This window comes from Squalius cephalus (assembly GCF_949319135.1).
Source record: "Squalius cephalus genome assembly, chromosome: 6".
NCBI lineage: Eukaryota > Metazoa > Chordata > Actinopteri > Cypriniformes > Leuciscidae > Squalius > Squalius cephalus.
The window spans coordinates 20,692,594-20,715,075 of NC_137127.1; the positions used below are offsets into that span (position 1 = coordinate 20,692,594).

The 22,482-nt window shown below is 36.3% G+C and overlaps 2 protein-coding genes across 3 annotated transcripts in view; both read left to right on the forward strand.

Annotated features, from left to right (window-relative positions):
* Positions 1–13,570, forward strand: part of fchsd2 (FCH and double SH3 domains 2) — a 102,695-nt gene extending 89,125 nt beyond the window's left edge. For both annotated transcript variants that reach the window (XM_079873545.1, XM_079873544.1), the window contains 8 exons: positions 1,034–1,195; positions 4,509–4,643; positions 6,111–6,194; positions 7,359–7,536; positions 8,408–8,628; positions 9,561–9,732; positions 9,841–9,932; positions 11,248–13,570. In XM_079873545.1, coding sequence (XP_079729671.1) covers positions 1,034–1,195; positions 4,509–4,643; positions 6,111–6,194; positions 7,359–7,536; positions 8,408–8,628; positions 9,561–9,732; positions 9,841–9,932; positions 11,248–11,331 — 1,128 coding nt within the window. In that variant the 3' untranslated portion in view covers positions 11,332–13,570. The remainder of the gene's footprint in view (positions 1–1,033; positions 1,196–4,508; positions 4,644–6,110; positions 6,195–7,358; positions 7,537–8,407; positions 8,629–9,560; positions 9,733–9,840; positions 9,933–11,247) is intronic.
* Positions 13,571–14,634: 1,064 nt separating this feature from the next.
* LOC307160154 (NACHT and WD repeat domain-containing protein 2) lies at positions 14,635–22,266 on the forward strand. The gene is made up of 7 exons (XM_079874043.1): positions 14,635–14,883; positions 15,079–15,167; positions 15,643–15,750; positions 16,877–17,084; positions 17,153–17,284; positions 17,362–17,885; positions 18,074–22,266. Exons 1-7 carry the CDS (start codon positions 14,844–14,846, stop codon positions 21,776–21,778), a joined length of 4,806 nt encoding a protein of 1,601 aa, XP_079730169.1. The 5' UTR covers positions 14,635–14,843; the 3' UTR covers positions 21,779–22,266.
* Positions 22,267–22,482: the final 216 nt, after the last annotated feature.

Consider the following 22,482-nt stretch of genomic DNA (forward strand, 5'->3'; position numbering starts at 1 on the left):
CCAGTGTTATTTTAGTATTGTTTTTATACTATTGTAATTCATATTTTTTTATTTTCATTTTAGTTTAAGTTTTAGTAATTTTGTTATTTGCCTTTTGTCATTTTTAATTTTATTTAAATTTTAGTTTTAGTCATTTTAGTACTTCAACTTACTTTATTTCTGTTAGCTGCCAAAACAATATTTCTCATTTTATTAAAATATTATTTTTAACAAAAATATATTAACAAAAATTATTATTTTTAATAGTTTTAATTTTAGTTAACAATATCAACACTTGACTAGACTGAACCACACTGGATAACTAGTTAGTTGTGCTTGAGTACCACAATATATGTAACTGATTTATGAACAGAACAGTCTATTTATCTATCTTTTTTAAATTGTTTTCAGTTTAATTTTATTTTAAGTTTTAGTAACTTTCTATGTGCTTTTGTCATTTGAATATTTTATATGTACTTTTGTTTAGCTTTATTTTTGTCACTTTTTTTGTAATTTCAGTACTTAAACATTAGCATAATTGTTTCATTTAGTTACCAAAGCGAAATTTTACTTTTTTTTTTTTTTTTTTTAAATGATTTTTAATAATTAACAATTCATTCATAAGTAGCTGCTTGAATACTACAGTACAGTATGTATGTAAGATATTGTATAAACAGGACAAACTATCTTTCATTATTTTAAATTAGCTTCTTTTTTTAAAACAATTTAAAAAAAAAAGACTTAGTAATTTTATGTGCTTTTGACATTTTTATTATTTTTTATATTCCTATTTAGCTTTTCTTTTTTTCTAGTTTTAGTAATTTTAGTACTTCAACTTAGCAGTGTTTCTAATAAAAAAAAAGTTTTAAGTTTTTAATTTAATATTTATATTTAATGTTAAATTTAATTCCAGATAATCTTCATTTCATCCTGGACTGAACTAAACCACACTGGACGACTAACTAACATGTTGCTGCTTTAATATTACAGTATATGTAAGCAGTTGTATAAACAGAACAATTTATATATCTTTTACTCTGTTGGTCTTTTTCAGACGATAAAGCTGAAATCAGAGGCGCGTTTGGACCTTCTGCGGCAGGTGGGCGTTTCTGTGGATACGTGGTTGAAGAGCGCCATGAACCAGGTGATGGAAGAGCTGGAGAATGAGCGCTGGGCGACGCTACCCACCCTCACTACCCATGACCTTTCTATCTCGGTGAGCACTCTCTTTATCAAAAATCAAAGTCCCTATATGAAGTGGTTTGACATTCAGATTTTCTCACCTGTGTAATCAGTTCCAATTGAAAGTTAAGGAAGTTGCGGCTTTACAACATCCTTATTATGAATGACACCCCTGGTGCCCAGTAGTTAGTTTGACCTCCCCGACCCGACCCGACCCTTCCTGATTCTGTCAGCGTCATTGTATTCAGACCCTGCTAACTAAACAGTTTAGCCCGTATGCCACAGCATCTCCGTCAGTCAGAGAGAAATAATGTTGATAACAGCAGCAAAACATTCCCCTGAACTCAACAGATACAGACACACAGACCCTTTACACATGTGTTTGTGTTATCATAGCAAGAGAGAGAACAATCCCTTTGAGACGCTAGAGGATGTGACGGTGAGTTATTAGCACATGGTAGAATAGCCAATTACACAGTCTAAAGCACATTTGATGCATATTATTGTTTCATATTTTGGTGCACACTTTACATATATTCACATCCCCTACTTAAATTATTCGCACACACTAGTGCACATTTCAGTAGAAGATCTTCCTCCGAGATGGAGGAAGATCTTGCTGTGGTCTTTGCAGTAATTGGCACATAATTGTAGAAATATGGATGACAGTGGTTGGAGAGCAGTGTTGGGGGTAACTCATTACAAGTAACTTGAGTTACGTAATCAGATTACTTTTTCAAGTAACTAGTAAAGTAATGCATTACTTTTTCAATTTGCAATAAAATATCTAAGTTACTTTTCCAAATAAGTAACGCTAGTTACTTTTTCACATTTCTTGACTGACAGCTCTCCTGTCCCCATGTTGAGAGAAACAAAGTGAGGTGGTGGTGTGTGCGCTGTGTAAACATGATGGTTATTGTAGTTCTAGAGTAAATGTGAACTTACTCATCTCACTGCTCAAAATAAATAAAAACAGTAAAATGCAATCTCAGAATTTTACTCAACTTTTATAATTAACTATTAAATTACACAAATATACTTTGTGAATTTAATCTCACTTTATTAATGTCTTTGCTGCTGACCTTCAATGATCTAATTCAACCATACTAATAAGCAAAAATTACTTTATAAGATTTAGAAATAAGAGTATTGAACTTCCTTCTCCTGTATATTATTTGTTCTTTAATCCAGAACAGCAGCGCAGCTGAAAGGTTAGTTTGAGCGGCACCCTTTACTGTACAAGCGTAAATATACATTTCCTTCAGCCTGAGGCTTATTCAGTTCACTTTTGGTGTGAAAGGGCCTTAACATTTGCCAAAAATATAACTTTTTTGTTGGTCTTGTTATTAAAAAAAAAAAACAAGCAAGCCCAGCCCAGGTGAGAAGAAAAAGTAACGTAAAAGTAACGTAACACATTACTTTTCATAAAAAGTAACTAAGTAATGCAATTAGTTACTTTTTTGGGGAGTAACGCAATATTGTAATGCATTACTTTTAAAAGTAACTTTCCCCAACACTGTTGGAGAGACATATATATATATATATATATATATATATATATATATATACATATACACACACAATGTACAAATTAATTAAATATTCATATAATAAATAAACAAGGACACTCTTCCGCAAGCACAAATGATCCATAACCATAAACAAAGGCACTTCCTATAATAGCTTCTATTAGCCTTAAAAATTATCTTGTTCACTTTTTCTGATTAAAAGCATCTGTTAAAGTCCCCCTGTAGTCAATCATTTCATCCTTTAAAATTCATCTTTAATCACAAAAAATGTATTTGTGCCTTAAAATAGCTTGAATGTAACTCGTAAACCCTTGCTTCATTTAGTATTCACGGATGAGCCATGAATATGCTAATTAGCCCCGCCTCCACTCACTCACACCAGCTCAGAACACCTGATCCTCTCTGTCAACTTCACTGTAGTAAATGCTGAACAATGGCAAGTGGAAACACTGGTTTAAATCAGCCATACATGTTTGAACCAGAAACTGATTCAGAAGAAGTGGAAGAGTGACATGGGACATATAACGGTAATAAATATGATTAGCCTTTGGCTTGACTACGTTATCAAACAGCTAATAATGTGTTGCTAATGTTACATAAACCCATTCGCCATCTCAGAGTCAGAGAGCTGCCTTCTAAAAATCAGTATCCTTAGAAACGCTTTGAACAACTCAACGTCAGTGGAGAAAGCCATATAGTTCATCATGACATCATAATATAAATTATATACCGCTATAGTGCTAAAATGTACCTGATTTTTTTTATCTCAACAGAAAAAAAATACCAGGATAACCTGGCTTCTCTTGAGACTCTCCTGCTTCTGAGAATAGTTAATGATTTGCTAAAGACCGCCCGCACGTTTACTTGATTGGTTACAAGGTAGTTTGTGAGAAACTTTGTAGAAACTTTGCATTTGCTTGCAAAACCTTTACGTTCCCTCACAAAAACGTTTGCGTTCCCTGAGAAACTTTGTGTTCTCTTGCAAATAACTTGTTACTTTTCCTCCCATCTCATCTTTTTCTGCTGCAAGTTGACTGTAATCTGAAGTGAAATTTGAGCATAACTTTATATATACGCCATAGTACTTGAGTAAAGCGTGAGAATACTGCGAGACTAACGTGTGAACATAGCTTATAGAGTAGTACTACAGCAAAGCACCAGTGTAGCGTGGTACTTTAAGGTAATTGTAAAGATTGAGTGATTTTAGGTAATAATGTGCCAGAGTTTAGCCCACAGCGTAGACAGATTGACCTCTGACTGTGGTTTAATATTGGGCTGGGTGATTAACAATATTATATCGAGATTGTGATCAAATTTATGTTGATAATGACATTTTCAGATATGCCTATATATCAGTCACCGCCCCCCACCACATCACAGGTTACAGGTTACAATGACCTCGTCTGGCCTCATGGATCAGACTCCCACTGAAAGTTCTCTTGACCTTCACTGAAGGATCAGTTTTCAACCTGTATTGTAACCAGTTAAAACTAGTAATGTGAGATACAGTGAACAACTGAGGAGGTATGAGTGTCCAATGCCTGTGTCTTTTGTTGATTTTTCTGTTGCTACATTTTGTCTCTTGGGGAAAAATGTTCTCCTGATCCCCACAAGGCCAATGAGATTGGTGGGTGGTAACTAGGTAGAGTCCACACCTCTGGGACGCTGGTCTTTTGAGCTGTTTGTTCCATGCAGTTGTACGTTAACCCACAAAGAAAGCCTCAGGCAAACTTTTTAAAGTTTGTTGAATGATATTGAATCAACAAGCAAGCCGTGGTGTTTGTCTGAGTAGTGACACGCATTGTCATGTTTTTGTAGACCACAGTGGATTTGGACAGAGAGGAAGGAGAAGAATTAGAAGAGAACATGGAGACGTACGACGACAGCAGCTCAAGTCCTTCAGGAACCCTGAGGAACTACCCGCTCACCTGCAAGGTGCTCTACTCGTACAAGGTAAGTTCACACGTTTAACTGGGGTTAACGAATGTTCTGAAAACTGTGGCGACCAGTGATTTTGTTAGTTGAAATAAAGCTTAAATAAAATAAAATAAATTTTACTGAATCATAAATATTGGTGTATAATCAATATTTATTTCAAATACAATTTAATAAATAGGTTTTAAATGGATGTTTTTTTATTATGCTTTTTACATAAAATTTTAAACAAAAAACTTCCTTTGAAAATTTCATTAATTTATAATAAATAGACACAAGCACTTAACTAATCCACTACCATAAACAAAAGCACTTTCTATAATAGCTCTTCTTTAAAAAAAAAAACTATCGTGTTTCACTTTTTGCACTTATTAAATTAAATATAGAATGTAAAATTACCTTTATTTATTTAAAAACACATTTAACTGGGGCTTAGGAACAGTCTGAAATGTGTGTTATTTGTAACTAAAACAAACTTGTTTTAATGGAAATAAAGCTGAAATAAAATAAAAATGTAAATATTAGATGAAAAACCTAAACTTAAAAAACTTGAAATGAAAATTAGAAATGTTTCCTTGGCAACTATATGAAAATAAGTTGAAGTTGAAATACTAAAATGACTAAATCTGAAATAAAAGCTAAATGGAACTATTTAAAATAATAATAATAATATCAGTGACAGAAGCACATAACAAAATGACTAAAACTTAAAATAAAATGAAAGCTAAATATATAAAAATAAAAGTCAACAAATGCAAAATATTGATAAATGCTATAATAGTATTAATAGTACTAAAATAACATGTAATAAACCTCATCAAAGTCACAGATATGACATTGTTTAAAATAGCTAGTTTGCACATATCATCTGAAAATCAAACTTTGAAGAAATATCAGTCACTCTGGCATTAATTCAATTTGAATTTGAATTGAATTTTGTTATAACACACATGGCACTGTTGAAATAAGTCTCAAATGTCTGTCCCTATTCTGTTTATTATACTAACAACTAAAAGCTAGTCAATTTTCAAATATATTTAGAAACATTAGCTTAGCAATAACATTAGTCAAAGATGGCATCTCTGTTGTTAACATCTTTTCTCCTCAGGGAGTTTATTGCTCAGCAGCTTGGCTCATGAATATTAATTATGTTATTTAGGATTCACATAACACGATCTGCTGAAAATGCTGACGGTGGTCAGTAATAGGGCTGCAGTTTACCGCTTTCACATTTATTCTTTCGATGCAGCCAGTTCAGGCTGGCATTTTATAATGCATGCTGGAATTTTTGTTCTTCATACTGCCGCCAAAATAAATATTTTAAAAATGCCCCTGCACTTTAGTGTCTTCCAGGATCCGTTCTCTTATTTGTAATGGTTGTGTCTGGGAAACTGCTAAAATGTCTGCTGGTTTCTGGAAAAATATTAACCCACACAGTTGGCCTTGTATTGCTCAATAGTCTTTTCACCTCTCTCTTTCTCCCAGGCCTCTCAACCCGATGAACTAACGATCGATGAGCATGAGATGTTGGAGGTTATAGAAGACGGGGACATGGAGGACTGGGTGAAGGTGAACCAATCATTCCATTGGTTATTTTAGCAGTTTAACACCACCTGCTGAAGTTTATTTTTTTGTCCCAAATCAATCAGACTGTGTTTCTAGAAGATGTAAAGAAGAAAATAATGTTTGTTTTAGATCTCAAGACAAGATTTCCACAGAACCCCTACAACTGTTCTTCTGAAAGTTCAACACTCCAGCTTTTTGAATGACGGTTGTTTGAATTCTGTGGAAATCTTTCTGCTGAGTTCTGAGTGGGCCCGTTTATGAGTTTGATTACTACATTTTGGGGTTTAGAATATTTTTTATAAATAATTGTATTCTTTTAGCTCTATATTTAAAGTCAATGAAATGAAATTAGCAACATCTTTTTTTCATATTGTGGCGTATATCCGAGTGTAATGGATTATCGGAAAAAAATGATGTAGGTTGCATTACTTTTTACATTTAATCATTTAGCAGACACTTTTATCCAAAGCGACTTCAAAATGAGGAAAACAATAGAAGCAGGGCAACAATATGCAAGTCATGTGACAAGTCCCAGCTAGTCTAACACAGTACATGTAGCAAAGGGTGTTTTCTTAAATAGATTGATAGAATAGAAATAGAATAGTAAGTGTTAGTATTAATGGGTCAAGTGTTGACCAAAAAGATGCATCTTCAGTCGTTTTTTGAAAAAAAAAAAAGGTTGGCCAGGTCATTCCACCAGCAGGGAACAGTCCAGGTAAAGGTCTGTGAAAGTGATTTTGTGCCTCTTTGGAATGGCGCCACAATGCGCCGTTCACTTGCAAAGCACAAGCTTCTTTAGGGCACATAAGTCCGGATAGAACAAGAGCTTGGACAAGGTTGTTGGTTCAAAAATGAATGCAAATTTGTTGTCAGTTGTGGAGGGGGACGGGTTTTGAGCATATGTCACCAGAGAAAAGTCTGACATCTTCACTGGGAGAGCCAGTTATGACATTTTGAAGAAAAGAAAAAAAATGAAACCTGCATGGATGAATAGTTCACAATAAGATATATTCCATGCATTTAAATATAAATATATGGTGAATTTTCATTTCATCCCATTTTTAACCGTTCCATATTTTTCACCCCAAAATCAGTTAAGAAAATGGGATTCTGTTTGGCCCTGGTCATAAATGACTTAATGCTTAATGATGTAAATGTTGGTTCCAGGCGCGAAATAAGTCCGGCCATGTGGGCTATGTTCCAGAGAAGTACCTGCAGTTCCCCACGTCCAACAGCGTGCTGAGCATGCTCCAGTCGCTCGCTGCTCTGGACGCACGTTCACACTCCTCCAGCAACTCCACCGAGCCTGAGCTGGCATCAGGCAGCTTCAACGGAGACAGCAGCAGTGAGTCAAACACACACACACAGACAGATGAATGCTGATGATGTCAGTCACAATGCATCTAAATATTCATTCTGGCCTTCATTAATAAAAATGTGTCAAAAGCACTATGTGTACCATCAACACTGAACTGACTTCATCTGAACAATTACACTATTTTCTTTTAGAGCTGCTGTACAGCCGAAATGAACTCATTGCATCATTGAATTATTTTCCTGTTATCACTGTAAAGCCGCTTTGAAACGACCTGTATTGTATAAAGCGCTTTATTAAAAGTCTAAAAATAGTCAACATACACTACATTTCAAACGTTTGGTGTCAGTAAGAAATATATTCTTTCTTTTATTCATCAAGGATGCTGTCATCAGATGTGACAGTAAAGACATTTAAAATATTACAAAAGATTTCAATTCCAAATAAAAGTCATCAAAGAATCATGAAATCATTTTTCACTGTTTCCACATAAATATAAAGCAACATTGATAATAATAAGAAGCTTCTTGAGCAGCAAATCAGCATATTAGAATGATTTCTGAAGGATCATGTGACACTGAAGACTGAGAATTCAGCTTTGTATCACAGGATTAAGAGAGTTATTGTATATTGTAATAACATCTCACAGTATTACTGTTTTTACTTTATTTTGTATCAAATTAATGTAGCCTTGGTGAGCAGAAGAGACTTATTTCAAAAACAATACAAATCTTACCACCCAAAACCTTTGAACAGTGGTGTGATTTTTTTAAATGGATATAGTCCCTAACTAGTGAGCTTGTGCCTTTAAGATGTCTCCAACATATTTAAAAGAACTCAAAAGAGCTTTCTATCTTCTCACCTATAATAACCCCTTTCTTTTCTTCTTTTTCTCTACCAGTGAGTTTTGTGAAGGCCATGTACGACTACGAGGGTCAGACGGATGACGAGTTGTCATTCCCTGAGGGAGCCATCATCCGCATCCTCAACAAGGACAACCAGGAGGACGACGGCTTCTGGGAGGGAGAGTTTAACGGTCGAGTGGGCGTCTTTCCGTCCGTGCTGGTGGAGGACCTGACAGCCTCAGAAAACGGAGACACTCACTGGGGAACAGACACACAGGTAAGACATCCGAAACTCACTCTGACCTGTAAATGACAATGAGACTCTGTGTCCATACTTATTGTGTATGGTTTGATGTCTGAGTCCTGCCGTTGATTACAGGCGTGGACACTTCCTTCCTGTAATCAATGCCATCCGGGGTCGTGCCAGATCAAAGCCTTTCTTATTATCCTAATCATGTGAATACAGTCATAATAAAACTATACTTTAATGTGGATAATATAGCATTATAGAATTCATTACACGATTCTCTGGAATACTTGTCAGATGTTTTTGTATAAGGATGTTAAGCTATTTTGCTAGTTGGTATGTCTAAGATAATCATAAATGTGTGTTCTTTGACAATTAAATACCTCTTTTTGATTCTGAGTTTTATATAATTGAAAAAAACAGAGTACACTACCAGTCCATTCAAAAGACTGGCTCTGTAATATATTTTTTCATGTTTTTAAAAGAAGTCTCTTCTGCTCACCAAGGCTGCATTTATTTGATAAAAAAAAATACAGTAAAAATGCCAATATTGTGAAATATTATTACAGTTTAAAATAACTGTTTTCTATTGTAAAATGTAATTTTTTCCTGTGATGCAAGTCTGTATTTGAAACCATGATGTAGAAAGTTCAGAAGAACAGCATTTATTTGAAATAGAAATCTTTTGTTACATCATAAATTACTTTACTGTCACTTTTGATCAATTTAATGCATCCTTGATGAATAAAAGTATTAATTTAAAAATAAATCTTACTCAAACTTTTGAATGGTAGTGTATATTATCAATATCTGACACTGAAAGGTTTGTGTACGCTAGCTTAGCATGTAACATACAATACAATACAATGTTTATTTATAAAGCACAATTTAAAAACAACCGAAGTTGACCAAAGTGCTGTACACCAAAAAAAAACATGTGTAACATGTGTTGTCCTCCCCAGGTGTCCCCGTGCCAAAGGCTTCATTCATCACTTCCTCCTCTGCCGCTGTACGACCAGCCGCCCTGCAGTCCGTACACGAGCCCGGAGACCAGCAGTGCTCCTTCACTGCCCCGCTCACCGTCTGTCAATGGGGAACACAAACTGCCCATCCCGCAGAAAGCCACTGTTCATAGTAAGACACTAGTCGCCCCAGATACCGTCGTCAGGAAACCTCTTGTGTTACTCTCTATATTCATGTCTGTTAAGATTTTCATTCGAGAATGTTTTGTATTTGGTTTAGATCACAATTCCAGCTTAAGTCCAGAGAGCCCAGGCTTCTCTCAGCCGTTGAGACTCACTCCAGATGGATCCGGACCTGGAAAACTCAGACCTGTATGTGAACCAATCTGTTTTTGGCTGTTTTTATGCGTGTTTTATGAACATCCTGCTCTAATGTCTCAATATTACATTTTAAAACTGTTATGTGTAAGGTTGTCCAGTTTCTTACATTTAGAAAAATATAGTTTAAAAAAACTAGATTGCTAAGTGATTTCTTACTTTGTTTTCAGATCACTAGAGCTTTAAAGTCCAGAGAAATATATCATTTTATATTTTATAAATGTAACGTATTTTTAAAGTTGTATAGTTTTAAATATTATTATGTGTGAATCTCATTAAACCTGACAATAACATATACAGACCATATTTCATCCCCTAAATTTAACAAATTCTATTTATCAAATTATAATTTGTTAAATAAATAATAATAAAATTAATAATAAAGTTAATAAAATTAAAGAAATAAAAATTTTATAAAAAAAAAACTATAAAATTTTTAACTAATCGCACATTTTTCTGTAGTTAATTGCGAGCTCGAACCTAACATTAAAATTTGTAATACATTTTTTATGTTGTAACTTGTAATACATATTTTCACATTAAATATCCAAATTAATGTAAATATTTGTTTAATGGCATCTTTTTACTAAGTACCATGAACTATACCACCTATCACCTATACCAATACTGCTACCGATGTCTCTATTAAATACGTTTTTTTCTCAGCATCTAAGGATAAAATGAGTAATTATAGCCATTCAGTGTTACAGTATAAAGGAAAGCCATAATTTTTAACATTTAATAGGCTTCAAAAATATATTATAACAATTTTCAACTTTTAAGTGAACCTGTTATAATAAATGACAATCATTTATATATATTTCACCATATGTGAGACTGGATCACAAAACCAGTCTCAAGTCGCACGGGTTTATTTGTGGCAATAACCAACAACACATTAAATGGGTAAAAATTATCGATTTTTCTTTTATGCCAAAAATCGTTAGGATATTAAGTAAAGATCATGTTCCATGAAGATATTTTGAAAATTTCCAACCGTAAATATATAAAACATTTATTTTTGTGAGTGAATGCAGCACAATCTCGAACATAAATGGACAACTTTAAAGGCGATTTTCTCAATGTTTCGATTTTTTTGCACCCTCAGATTCCAGATTCTCAAATAGTTGTATCTCTGCCAAATATTGTCCTCAATGTCAAAAAATTGACCCATTGACTGGTTTTGTGGTCCAGGGTCACATATAGGCTATATATAATTTATTTTTCCCAACTAATTTTTTTTTTATGACTTGCACATTTTATAAGCTAGCTGTTCTGTATTAATCTTGTTTATTTTGTGTTTCTTTAGGTTCGGGCGGCACCACCTCCTCCAAAGCAGCACGCTCGCAGACAGGTGGAGAAAACCGAAGAAGTGGAGATCACGCTGGTGTAGAGCGCCGCCCTAGTGGACTGACAACAAACCCCATCTGACCTCTGACCCCTCCCACTCCTTATGGAAGGGGCGGGGTGTGCGTTAACCTGCCCTATGAGCATCCTTAAACACCCGAGTGGGTGGAGAACAGCGTCTCAAAGACATCCACTCTTTTTCATAAAAACAAACACCTCTTTTGGCGTCACGGACTGTTTGGTGCCTTAAACCGCTTTCATGCCAAACTCTAATCCTTGTATTCGTAATTACCTAATTGTGCAACGGGAACTTGTTTAAAACTTGGTTTATCCACTCAATGCCAGTAAATGATTAGGTTTGCATCTAAAAACATAGAAAGGAATCACATACAGGGGTTTAGCAGGTGCTAAAAGAGTCTTCACTTGCACATCCATCTCTTCAGCGGGCTTTTGAAGAGTCGAACATGCAATACAAGGAATTATTGGAGGATACAGGAGGCCTGCGTTGTCGTGCAAAAGGGGTCAGCCATGAATAGTCCTATTTACACATTTCATATGTAATAGCACAGTACATTACTGTCATCATAGGAATGTTATATTCACGCTAAACATCACAGATCATAAGGACTTCAAGGAGAAAGGGAACTGTACATGAAAAGCAACAAGGAAAAAAATGCGGAAGAGGAGAATGAGAAGGACGAGGGTTAAAAAGAGAGGAAGGCTGGTTACTTTGCTCTTTTTTCCCCCATCAGTTTAGCTTGCTCTTCTGTCTTGTGTTGATCTGAAAAAGTACTAACTACATAGCTATATCCTTTTTTCTCAACTTTTCATTATGAAGACCAGTGTTTGTATGTATTACTAATATTTAGTCCTCAAAAATATGCGCGAGACCGATCTAAAGATGTCGTGGTGTCTCTGAGCGTGTTTCTGCAACGTTCGGCTCCGCATTACCGGTATGTGTGCGTCTGTTCGGGCGGAACGTAATCATGGAAATATACAGATCAATATACAAGTATCAGTTAAAGTGCTTTTCCAGCCTAACGCATTTCTTATTCTTATGCCGTCGGCTCTGTAGAGTTCCGGACGGCGTGCGTTTTGTTTTTCTTTTATCGAGTGTCATGGCAGTATTTCAGATTGTGATGAATTTTCTTCAGATGTGATGGGATAGATTCCCTCCAACAAGCACAGAAAAGGTGGACTGAAAGATGGATAATCATGGAGATGTTTTGTTTTATTTACTGCCGATGAAAGCTAACCTATTACAGTGTCCTAAGTGCATTTCTTCCGTACAAGGGGCAGCTATGTTTTTTGGGGGGTTTTTTTTGCAGTTGAAGAATCATTTCATCTTAAATGAGGAATGCCTGTTATTTCGATTTGTCGTCATCATCATCATCATTATTATTTCACAGTATCTTCATGCATATCTTGATATGTCCCAGCACTTTTCTGGAATTTCAGTGCTTTGACCCCTTCATTTTATCATCTTTTTTAAATGTGTTTGCGTCCCAGCTGCCTCTTTTCGATGATAAAGCTGCCCAGCGTCATGTTATTGATCTCGTGAGAGTGACTGATTGTAGTTTTCCCATAATATTTGAAAGAGAACAGAGTTATTATGTTGATTCCATAATATAAACAGTGGAAAGAAATTAAAAAAAAGATCCATTTTGTGAAATGGTAGGCTACCATAGTTCTGTTAAGCAAGAACAGGGTCGTTACGAAAAGAACGTGTGTGAGAGTGAGACGTGGGAGGAAACAAAAAAAAACGTTTGTTTAGTAGCCTTTTTTTATCAGAGAGGAAGATGTTTGAGGATCTTCCCTTTGTTTCTATTTTCCTGTCACAACCTATTTTCTTGTTGATCTCGTTGAGATCTTTTGAATGTTATCAAACTTGTTTTGAAGTTTATGGTTAGAGGTTAACGCCCATTGTGTCAAATACCGTTCTCACCTATGAAACGAACGCAAAATTTTTGATATTTTCATTTCCATTTTTTTAATTGCGCTCCCAGTTCTCTTGGCCAGATTCAACTCTTTGGAGCTTCTTCAATAGCATTAGCTGAATATTCTAGTTGTTTTTATTTCTAAAGTGATTTTATTTGCATTTATTAAAATTTGAAGGTGATTCCGAGCTGCTAAACAAAACAAAAAAACAGATGGAATAACAACAATTGACTGTTGCTGCAGTGACAATATCAGAGAACAGGTGAAAAATATTCTTTCTGCATATTAGCTGTAAAATTATTTGTATTTATTGTGTACAAATGTTAAATAAAAAATTGGGGAAAGTGCTTCTGCTTTGATGGGTTTTTTTTTATGGACGTGGTTGCATGTAAATGCATAAACTTCAGTCACAAATCTTTTTATTTCTTTCATTTCTAAATTGTGTTCATTTCATGTTTGTTTCATGCTTATTTCATAAAAAATAGTGAAATCACACAAATCAGATTTTTCATGTTATCTATAATATTCAGACGTTTCCCAAATTGTAGTAAAAGGGGTTGCAAAAAAAAGCAAACATACAATAAATTTAAATAAAAAAAAAACACCACATATTATATTTAGTAAGTGGATGAAGAAAATTTGAACGAGGCTAATCACCTCCTTTCACCCTTTCTTTATGAATATGAGTTTTTAGTAACACTTTACAATAAGGTTTCATTTGTTAACAATTAACATTATCAATTAACAATACTTCTACAGCATTTATTAATCTTAGTTCATTTAAATCTCAAAATTTAGCAACACATTTTCGATTACACTTTACAATAAGGTCTCATTTGTTAACATTAGTTAATTAACTAACATGCACTAACTATGATCAATGAATCTGTTACAGTATTTATTCATCTTTGTTAATGTTAGTTAATAAATACCCAGTTGTTCATTGTTTGTTCATGTTATTCACAGTATTTTAACTAATGTTAACAAATACAACTTTTGATTTTAATAATGTATTAATAAATGTTGAAATTAACATTTAATAAGATTAATAAATGCTGTAGAAGTATAATTCTTAGTTCATGTTATTCACAATATTTTAACTAATGTTAACTAATGAAACCTTATTGTGTTACCACATTTTCAAGGCCAAATGTTATACTGTTAACGTTAGTAAATGCACCATAAACGTGAACATTTTTATTGACTAACATTTAACAAAGGTTAATAAATGGTGTAAAAATATTTCTCATTGTTAGTTAATGCATTAAAAAAAATGTTAAGCTTTTTCTGATAGGTGTGTGAATGTTTTCACAAGTTGTTTAAAATCTAGAGTGTGTTTTTGTTGGATGATATCAGACTAGTTTGTCAAATCATGCCGCTTGTCTGTCAGTTCTCAAAAGAGTGGGCGGTTCTCCCAGAGTTCCATGTACATAACAGAGACATGTTTCCTGCTGGGAAATGAGATACCAGGCAAAACATGCAGTCACCCTCCTCGCCTCCATCCACAGGCTAATGAGTGTGGATTTGTCACATATTTCTAGAAGAACAAAATGCTTCAGCGTGTTAATTTTATGCTGCCACATGGAATGAATAAGAAACTCTCACTCTGAAGAAAATTGGATGGCTTGTGTTCAAGTTTATCTGTGCTCCAACCCCGAAGGTATGTATCACAGTTTGTACAATTTTAAATGTTTAGATAAATCTACACTTGAACGAATAAATGTTTCAATTGCTGTAGTTATTCATTTACTTAGTTATTTTACAAATGTTCTTGAAAGGAATAAAAGCAAGTTGTAACTACACCAAAGTATAACTATAATAATATTACTAATATAGTTAATAAATTGTGTTGCAGAATCTGTGGTTGAGAGGAGGTTGCTAAGGCAGAGAGTTTTCCCCAGACTGAGAGAATATTGCAGATGCACACATGGAGTTGAGTTCAGAGTGAGCCAGCATTCGTCATTCTCTTTTCTGTCTTCTGTCAAGTGACCAGTTTGGAAACAATCTAATTCTAAAGAACATTATAGTTGTGTTGCTTCCCTTCCAGTTGACAGTAACAAATGATTTTTACCACAAGCTCAATTGTGTTTAAATCCAGTGACATGAATAAATAATGTTAATTTCTTTCATTGGAACATTGAGCATTTACCAGCAATCCTACTGTCTCAATAGTAGCTAAACATCATGTATTTTTAATTATGCAAATGACAAAAGACTGTCTGGAATTGTATTGAACTTCTCTTGTTAACACTTTCTATACTGCTCTTTAAAAGCATGTCAATAGACAATTTACTGTGTAAACACTGTGGTTGTTTTGGCTAATAGTTTGGGATGTAATAGGCTGCTAAAACAAAGTCTTTTTCCAATCATTTGGTAGATCGTAGATTAATAACTGTCTATGGATCCAACCTCTCTGCAGGTTATTGACCCGTATGAAGCAGCAGATCCCCAAAACTGGCCTGCAGAAAAGGAACGACTGCAGATGCTGGAGGAGTGCAGGAAGAATTCTCTGGGCCCTTTCTTTGTGGTAACATACGTCTGGTTCAATACAGCATGATTTAAGATTGGGACATCTGTTCCTAATATACAGTGATGTTACCATGGTTAGTTTCTCACTGTAAAAAAAAAAGTAAAAAATAAAGTAAGTTATCTGGTTGGAGTTCATTGAAATTCAAAATTTTTAAAATTGCATTGAGGTAATACAATGAAGGAGATTGGTTTAATTGGTTAGAAAAAAGTGATAACAAATCATGATTTTTGTGTAGGCATTTAAAGGTGCTCTAAGCAATGTCACAAGTTTGTTAGGCCAAAAATTTTTTTGTCACATACACAGCAAACATCTCCTCACTATCCGCTAGCTGCCTGTCCCCTGAACACACTGTAAAAAAACGCGATCTCTGTAGACAGCCCAGGCTCCACAAATGGCAAGAAAAACAAACTGGCCCAGTCTGGACCATGAAACATAACTGTGTTCCAGCCAATAACCGACAAGAATGATTTGTGGGTGGGGTTTGGGGGGTTAGTGCGCATGCACATGAAGTGGGGAGTAGAGGAGAGAGAAGCATGAAGAGGGAAGTTAGCTAGAGGAGAGATGTCCTAGACAACGACAATGACTAACGTTAAAAATTTATATTCTTGAGAATTTTGATATGGCTGACACCCGGCCAAAGAGACGACGTTCCGATGAACAAATAACAAAGAAGAGGGAAAAGAAGGAACGCGCAAAGTTCCTAATTTACATCGGAAAAGCGTTCAAAAGGTGGCGAGAACTCCGCCGGCAGAAGGGCTTCCAATCCGACATTCAGGTGGCTCTGTTTTTGCTGGACAGGTGGGTAGTTTTTCTATTATGGTTCATGACTGTTTCAGGAAGCACGGAAGGGGGAGGGGAAGGGATGAGGAGGAGGGAGGGTCGAGCAAGCCTCCGTTTTGTTTGAACGTCAACAAGAAGTGACATCACCCAACATCGCTTAGAGCACCTTTAACAATAGAGCATCTCTTTTTGTATTTAATGCAGAGTTTGTTAATAAATGTATGAAAATGTACATTTTAGTGAAGTGATATTTGTGACGTGGGAAAATAATGTCTACCATCTTAGTCTGGAGGAAAAAAAACGTACCAAATGATCTAATTTTAGTTTTTGTTTCTCGTCTCAGGGGTTTGTGGGTGAACAATATGGAGATGCAAATTTACCTGAGCAGATAGAAGCCTCAGAGTTCCAGTGTGTTCTTCAGGTATGCCAATGCATGGGCCTCAGGACCGACATACTGGAGAGATGCTACCACAGAGATGAGAATGCCATTCCTCCTTCGTTCTGTATGCTCAATCCGACAGGAACTTTTGATCAACCTGGTGTCCAGGCAAGTAATATTTTTGCACTATTGGTGCACAGCACCAGATAATTTACTTCTTAATCTTTTGTCATCAGCGAGAGAATCCAAGTGAAGAGAACAACTGGTGCAAGGTACTTCCAGAGGTGAGGAGAATCCTTCATGAAGTTGTAAACCAATGTGTTCAGGAGGGGACTATGACACATGACAAAGCTCAGAAATATTTCCGGTCAGGTAAGTCAGTGTCTGTTTAATTGCGCATAATTACTACATAATCAAAAGTGTCTAATTTATGTTTATTTTGAAACCAGCTCTTGAAAATGACATCCACTATGCCTACGAAAACCTTTCCATTGAAGATATCCAAAGATGTATTTGCTATGTTCATAAAATAACTATCCCAATGAAACCAAATGGAGTGCCCCCAGAGCAACAAACCCAGTTTCACCGGCTGTCCCAGCTCCGAGATCACTTCCTCCCAAGTTTGGTCACCTCCCACAAAGCCCTGGTGTACTGCACCACCACAAAGTGCAATCGTTTTCAAGGTTACACTCCCGAGAAGAGGCTCAACTTTGCTGTTGGTCTGAGTGAGCAGCTACATACTGATCTCAAGAGACTCATTGACCATGCTGTCTCAAAGGAAAGGGCTGTTACAGTTGATGAATCTGGCCAGAAAAGCCTGTGCCACATATTTTCCTCTCTTTACAGAATTGAACGGGCAGAAGTCGAACATGTTATATCCTACCTGAGGGGAAAAAATACAATATTTCCTTTCATCCTCAACGGTGGACCATGCTCAGGCAAAACTGTACTTCTGGCTCATTGCGCAAGTCAGGTATCTCTCAGAAAATGTTTTGTAACCTTTCAATTTGATAAATAAGCAATAATTTGAGATTGTATATGTTTAGTAATATACAGTAGTCAACATTTGAAGTGGATCAAAAAATGAAAAGTTTTGATCCACTTCAAATGTTGACTACTGTAGTATAAATATGACACTCATGAGGCCTTTTGTGTTTGCAGGCATCCGTATGGTTGAAGGACCTGGATCCTGAGATTATTGTGTACTTCATAGATGTCAACAACTCCCTGAGACAGCTTCTCAAAGATTTTTGTGAAAGGGTTGATTCAAGTAGTACCTCTGTCAACAACATCTTTCAACTAAAAGAAAACTTTAAAAGGCTCCTGACCTCAAGATCACCATCCAAGAATCCTCTGGTGCTCATCATAGATGGTCTTGACCAACTGCCAAAGACAGATGCACAACTTGACTTGACATTCCTTCCCGAATCACTAGCTTCAAATGTAAAGCTTCTCATTTCCATTACTGCAAACAGGCCTGCCATCCTTGCTACCCTGAAGATGTTTTACCCAGATTCAACCCTGTTCTATGAGTTGCAACCAGTAGAGAGTAAAAGCTGCAGCCAGCTGCTGACAACACGTCTTCAGGAGTCCAACAGAAAGATCACCTCAGGCCAACAGATGTATGTGAATCAGGCTTTTAAAAAATGCTCTGTCCTGCTATACATGGAACTCATTCATAGACAGGCAATCCACTGGAACTCAGAGTTTGAGATTATGGAGAACACTCTGGTCCAAGAGGTCCATAATAACATTGTTCTGATGTTTGATCATCTGGAGAGGAAGCATGGGAAAGCTTTAGTCTCCAAAGCTTTAAGCTATCTAACCATTGCCAGGTATGGCATAACCGCAGTTGAGTTGACGGATGTTCTTTCTTGTGATGATGAAGTTCTAGCATGTTTTCTTCCACCAGGCGATGACGTACCACTTATTTTGAGGGTCCCTGAAGTTGTTGTGGAAAGTCTTCTTTCAGACCTGAAGGGGTTTCTGGTCCTGAGGACCATTTTAGGTACCCAAACTCTTTTCTGGGTCAGCAGACACTTCCCCTTGGTCATATGTAAGAGGTACCTGTGTTTAGAAGAAACATGTCAGAAGATAAATCATGTGCTGTCCGATTATTTCAGTGGCTTTTGGGCAAATGGCACAGCAAAGCCTTTGATCAACAAAGGCATGGAAATCCCAACCTCTTCAGATGTCCCACAGAATATTTACATTGACAGACAAGTACCAAGTCAACCTTGGATCTTTTCTCCTCCTTTCTATATCTCTACTGCTGTGAGTCCATCAACAAGAACATATCCCAATCTGAGAAAACTCTACGTACTCTCTTTCCATTTGTTGAAAAGTGGAAGAATTGACGAACTTGGTAACCAAATGATTTCTCAACAATACCTCCAGGCAATGCTGCAAGCAGCACTGGCTGATGAACTGTTTCTGTGGCTTGAGAGGACATCTCAGTTGGTTTTTCCCAGGGAACTTCAGCTCCTCCACATCATCTTGAGATCTTCAGCATGTCTACTGAGGAACAAACCAGCCTATCTCCCAACTGTACTGCAAGCCAAACTCCTTCCTTTTCTGAGTGTTTTTCCTACATTGGAGGAATGTGTTAATTCAGCAAGGTCTAAAGGTATGATCCCACAAAATGAAGTGTATACTGTGTTGCCTCCAATTCCTTCAGTCCCTTATACACACTGTACACTACAAGAGTCAACAGCTTCCCAGATCATGCAGTCAGCTGGATCTCAAGGTGGTACTGTGGTGGTTGTACTGGAAAATGGCGCTGCTTGGGTTTGTAATGGAGGTATATTTGAAGGCTTCAAACTTACCAAATCCTCGAATCTGCAGTTCACAAGTGTCAGTAGTTCTGAAAACATATTCCTTCTCAGCACCCATTGCGGTAAACTTGTCTTGTTGGATGCAGGTGTTAATGCACAGCCTCAAGAAATTCAAACCCAACACAGAGAAAACAGGGAAAACGCCATTCTTGAGGGTGTCTTGGTGTCCGCTGACAAAATATTTGTGTGGTGGAGAGGACAAAACATTGTTAGTGTATTTGTTGATAGGGAGGAACATACCCAACTGCACTGCGCTTATGAGATAACCTGTGTGTCATGTTCTGAGGACGCAGATATAATTTACTGTGGACAGAATGAAAGTTCTGTGACAATATTTGATTGGCCCAATGGCAAGCTTCTAGCCACCTTCACTTGTCCAAAAGATATACCATTAATTGAGATTATTCACTCTGAGGGTGATGGGATAATTACATGTGTAGATCAAGCAGGAAATGTATTTGCTTGGAATCTTGAGATTATAACAGAACCAGTTCTGATTGGTGAGAACCATTGCACAACCAAGGATAAGGTTTTAAACACAGACCAGAACGGAGACAACATTCTCCTAATATGCAAAAAGCAACAAATACAACTTATTGACGTACATCAAATTAATGTACTTGATCACTTCAATCCCCCCAGAGGAAAAACATTTAAGCAAGCCATAATGGATCAAAATTCACGATTCATCCTTGCTTTACTGTGCAATTGCCCATTTCTTCTAGTCTGGAATTGCTCTTCCGGACAGTGTGTGTTGAGTCTGGACACTGCTAACTGTCAAGCTAGTAAAATTCTGAAATGTGGAGCCACTTACTTGGCAGCAATAACAAGTGTAAGTGTTCTTATTTGGGACATGGATCTCATTACAGCTTCAGCATTGGGCCCAAAATCTGGAAAGAGGGTGAAGATGGTGGCTGTCGGATCTAATGGTGGAAGCTGTTACTCAGCAGATGGCTCAGAACTTGTGTGGAAGTGGGCAATATCAAGTGGCAAAGTAGAAGCCCGCTTCCTTCACCAAGGTTATGTGGAGTCTATGTCCGTCTCTGGAGATGGCAACTACCTTGTGAGTATTGCAACAGGAGACATATATGTCTGGGACACCAACAGTGGGGAAAATATTCACAGAATCTCTGGTAGTCAAGCATACAAGGTCTTAATAACTCCCAAGGGCAACTGTGGAGTTGCCCTGTCAGAGACAAGTCCATCAAGGGTGTGGAAGTTGCAGAGTGGACACATGATTTGCAGCATTCATCATCTTCTCAGAAATGCTGCAATTTCACCAGAAAGCACCTTCCTTTTAGGTCTTAACAGTGGGAATCTCTTGGCTGTCAGCCTCTGGTCTGGTAATGTTAGCAAATGCTTCTCGTGCTCCAACGGGTCAGATGTTGTTGCTTTCCATTCTCTGCATGGCAATCCAGATTATGTGATTGTTGCTTCAGCCTCAGGCACTGTGTACTCCTGGAGGTTAACAGAGGATACTATTTGTCATCAATTCAAGTTGCCAGACTCTTCCTTGTGTCAACCTGAGATTTTTAGCCTATCATCAGATGGGGGGTATGCCATCCTTTCTATATCTGAATCCACTATTAACATCTTAGACTTCTCCAACAGTAAACTCTGCTCTTTGAGAACCGAAGGACCAGTTCAGCAACCATATGTGACTGTAGGTGTTTCTGGTCAATATGTGGTCTATATATGTTTCTCCTCTCTGGTGTGCCACAATAAATCCTGTGATCTCCATGAAAAACCGATGCTGGTAGTCATACGTCTGACTGATGGGGAGACCGTAGGTAGGTTCAATTTGTGCAAGAACCCCTCTACTTTCACTGTGTCAGAGGATTTGTTTGTGTATGTAGGGTATGAGGACGGTTCTGTTGGGGTTTATGCTGTTATTGACACCAAAATGGGTAAAAGCTGGAAGGAGGATGGTCAAAGCCCAACACTTTTGTGTCCATTGGATGAGCAATTGATTTGGTCGCCTTTGGTCAATCCTAATCTTACTTGGGTTGAATTGCCACTGCAATTGTTTTAAATAGTTCCAGTGTGAACAATTCTGCTTTTGGCACTGAGGTCCAAAAGGAATGTATATATGTAAAAATGTAGTTTTACATTGTCGTATTGTTTTGACATGAAGATAAAAAAATATATTCACATTTTTCCAGAATGCCTAGACTGTGATTGTGATATGTGATATACATGTTTATCATACAAAATATATATGTTAGTTCATCTCACATAAGTCAGGATTCAAGAAGAAATCAGGTGTGAAAATGTATACATAGCCAGTTACTAAAAATAGCAAAGAATTTAAGGCTTACAGAGGATAATACCATTTTCTGTATTATATTTTCTTTTGACTTATCTATGATACATGTTTTGTATTGCTGATTGCTGCATAGCCATGCATGATTTTGATCACTTTGTATTAGAATGAATTTTGTATTAAAGCTGGAAAATAGCTATATAGAAATCGTTTCATTTTATTAATGTTAATAATAATGTGACATTGGTTCAACTTACAAAAGACAATAAAAATAATAATAAAGAAAAAGTTACATTTATGTTATTTTGATGTGTTTTTATTGTAGTGCAGAGTGAAAAGAATGAAAAAATAGCCTATGTATCAAAAATAACTTTATTTAAACACTTTTACATTATTAAACAATATTTTATTAATTTTGGGGTAATAGTGGTCTCTGATATGTTTATATTTTAGGCATTCTCTCTCTCTCTCTC

Excerpts from the sequence above, each read along its gene's own strand:
- LOC307160154 (XM_079874043.1), top strand. The coding sequence starts at position 14,844 with ATGGCTTGTGTTCAAGTTTATCTGTGCTCCAACCCCGAAG. Across the intron at positions 15,168-15,642 it reads CACATGGAGTTGAGTTCAGA|GTTATTGACCCGTATGAAGC; the intron begins GTGAGCCAGCAT and ends ACCTCTCTGCAG. Across the intron at positions 17,285-17,361 it reads TCAGAAATATTTCCGGTCAG|CTCTTGAAAATGACATCCAC; the intron begins GTAAGTCAGTGT and ends TTTTGAAACCAG.